Genomic DNA, 3,030 nt, shown 5'->3' with positions numbered 1-3,030 from the left:
GGTGGGGAGGTGGCGGTTAATTGAGCACCTTTCCCTGTTGGCATGAGCGTCTCCCATTTTTGTCCTTGTGTCCTCCCCGTGAGCACGGTCAGTTCACAAGGCAGTTTCCGTCAATAAAGGTTGTGGGCAAGCTGAGTGTGGGCCGGAGAGGTTTTAACAAGAGGGCAAGAGGGAAGACCTAATGAAAACACGCTTCCTAGGGGAGCACAAGCTACCTTTTGGAGAAAGCTCTAAAGTGATTTCCCCCAAACCCTGTGGCGTTTCCTTTCTATGGGAGATGAGATGAGGAGAAATGACAAATAGTTCCATTTTATTATTTTCTTTTCTCTCCTTCTCCGTGTTTGGGAGTGGAGAAAAATTGGATACTTATTTTGGCCATTTTCTTTCCATTCACAGAACCAATCACATGTGAGCGCAGGGTGCATAGTAAATACAGATAGCCTCTGTCTTAAACACGATGAGTTGAGGGCTCCTCTGGCCCTTGACATGCAGTTCAGGTGGCCCCTTGTACGGGAAGCATCAGCCCCACCCTCTGACCCCTTTAAACGTTTGCTCTGAAATGTGCTATTCAGTTACGGGGTTGCGGCCCTGGCTTTTGTATGTTCTGAGGAAAATAAGTTTAAGCTTTTCAAATGAAATCTCCTATTGCCTGACGTCTGGGTCCAGTGACGTTTGAAGACCTTCACAGTTTGATGACTTTCTGCTATTTGGAGGAGGCTTACCCAGTCGCAAAACTACAGTGCTTTCTAGAATATTGGAAAAATTAGAAATCGGGACTCGTTTTATTCCCCTGTATGGGTAGATTTCTGCCTGCTCTGGAATTTTTTTCTTCAGTTCAGAAGTGTGAGGGGACCTTCTAGAATATTCTCTGCTTGAGTTGGAGGGAGAATTAGTAAAGCTTTCTGGGTTGCATATCACTTCACGTTTCCCCACAGTTACATAATTGGTGTTGTGTGAGTCCATCGTAGAGGACATTTGATGCTCATTTATTAAATATGCTTGCTGGCTGCTGGCGCATCTTTGTTCTGGACAGACAAATTCCCTTTCTCACACCGAGCTTCCACTCTGGGGAATTGAGTCTCTATCAGTTTAATTAGCTTGGAAGTGGGGGTTGGAGACTCAGGCCTTCCGTAAGTTAGGGGAAGGGTGAAAGCAAGAACTTCCTGAGGTGCTCCAAATGTCATTTTTAAAAAACCGTCAAAACCTAGTAGACATTATTCCGTTTGGATAATTGCAAGCAGACTCTGTTTGGCGGCTGTGCGCTGCTGTCTGTAACTTCAGATGCTGGAGTTAAGCGTCACATGGGTCCGTGTTCTTCAGTTCATCTTGGGTCATTAGCACGTCACATGTATTGATTTCTATGCCCGTAATATTTATGTAACATTTACATGACCAAGGTAGGAAACTGGGAAAACAACACACCTTGTACATTTTGAACATCGACTATGTCACACACGCATGCCCTAGAGGGATAAGCCAGTGTGGGTCAAGAGGTGTTTGTTACGTGAAGACTACAATAATAATGCCATCTCATCCATACTAAGGGACATCTTTGTTACCCCTTCTTTAAAGAGGAGGAAACTGAGCCAGTTTAAGTCTCTTGCCACAGGTGACACAATTGAGCCCATACAACCCAAAGCTTCTTAGAGACCTTGCTCTGAATGGCCCTGCGGCTATTTTAAAAGTCCAAGATCACCCCCCCCCCCATGAGGCAAGGCCTTCTGATCGATTCCCTTTGGAGAGTAATTCGCTCTGCCAGGGTTCAAGGATGTTAGCCTCCACCTGAAGCTTCTCCGAGTCCATTTGCCATCTTACAGGCTCTGCTAGTGGAACCCGTTCTGCTCCAGAGCAAGGCGCACGGAGAGCCTCCATCAGGTCACAGTTGGAAAGCGATCGAACGAAAGACGATTAGTGACCACAGAGACGGCCCAAGCTGCACGGTTAGAGTCGAACACCTCTCCGGTTTAGCGTTTTTTTGGCTAAGATGCCCGTTTCTATTTCTTGCAGGTCTGCTGAAAGGTCAGAGTGATGCAGAGTGCGTGCCTTCATCTCAGATTCTGTTCATCGCAGGTGGATCACCTTTGTAGCCAGCACCAGTGCCAGCTCCATGCCATCGCACCTTCTTTAGGCTTGAGTGCCCTTCCTGCATTTATTGGTGTATTAAAATGACTGAATATGGACATTAAGGACTCCATGAACCTGGGCTAATGGGAGACGGTAGCGGAAATGAAAAAAAGATCCACGGAAGGACATCTTGGGGAGGGGGGGGAGGGTGCTTGGGGGGAGGGAAATGACTAATGAAGCTAATTAAAAGAAGCATTGAAATCTGCTTTCTTCCCTCATTAACAATTAGCAGGGCACCGGCCAGAGTTTGTACCCTGTGTTTTACCTTAACAACATTCTGTTTGCTCTTTGTATATTTAAGTGTTGTAACGAAATGTGTTTCAATCAAACTGAACATGAGTTAAAAAGAGAGATGTGGCTTTTGTGATATTATATCACGAACACTTTTATTGTATCTCTGTAAAATACAATGTATGTATGCATGTGAGTGGTCTCGTCCTGATGTTGCTCCGCCCATGGCAAAGGTTAAAAAAAGAAAAGAAAAGAAAAAAATACAAAAAAAGAAAAAAAGGAAAAAAAAAGAATCAGGCTCATAGCCGGTACTATGTAGAAAATTCCCCCAACTTCTAATTTGCTGAATGAAGAAAAAAAATCTTTTATTTGTGATATTTTCAGAGACATTTGCTCTAGTATGGTGTATTTAAATAATAAAAACTGAAAAGAAAAATATGCAACAGAGTTTGGGTTTAAACACTGCTTTTTCCTCTTATGTATTTTGGAAAAATTTGTGATATTTTTGTTGTTGTTGTCTATAACAGACATTTAAATTTGGGGGTGAGGGTGGAGTTGATAACTGTATTTAGCTCCAAGCTAATAAAGTCGTCCTCAGATTATTTAACCATGCCATTTTAAGTTGAGAATGTCGTGGTAACAGCGGCACATGGCACCGGAGTCTTCAGAGTGGCT

General features: G+C 43.7%; 1 protein-coding gene across 2 annotated transcripts in view; it reads left to right on the top strand.

Moving 5' to 3' along the window:
• Lmo4 (LIM domain only 4) overlaps window positions 1-2,262 on the top strand; it is a 15,703-nt gene extending 13,441 nt beyond the window's left edge. For both annotated transcript variants that reach the window (XM_005357383.3, XM_005357384.3), the window contains exon 5: window positions 2,008-2,262. In XM_005357383.3, the coding sequence (XP_005357440.1) occupies window positions 2,008-2,016 (9 nt within the window). In that variant the 3' untranslated portion in view covers window positions 2,017-2,262. The remainder of the gene's footprint in view (window positions 1-2,007) is intronic.
• Window positions 2,263-3,030: the final 768 nt, after the last annotated feature.

Source organism: Microtus ochrogaster, chromosome 21, assembly GCF_000317375.1.
Source record: "Microtus ochrogaster isolate Prairie Vole_2 chromosome 21, MicOch1.0, whole genome shotgun sequence".
Classification (NCBI taxonomy): domain Eukaryota; kingdom Metazoa; phylum Chordata; class Mammalia; order Rodentia; family Cricetidae; genus Microtus; species Microtus ochrogaster.
The sequence above is the reverse complement of the archived record's forward strand: the minus strand, read 5'-3'. Positions and strand labels throughout refer to the sequence as shown.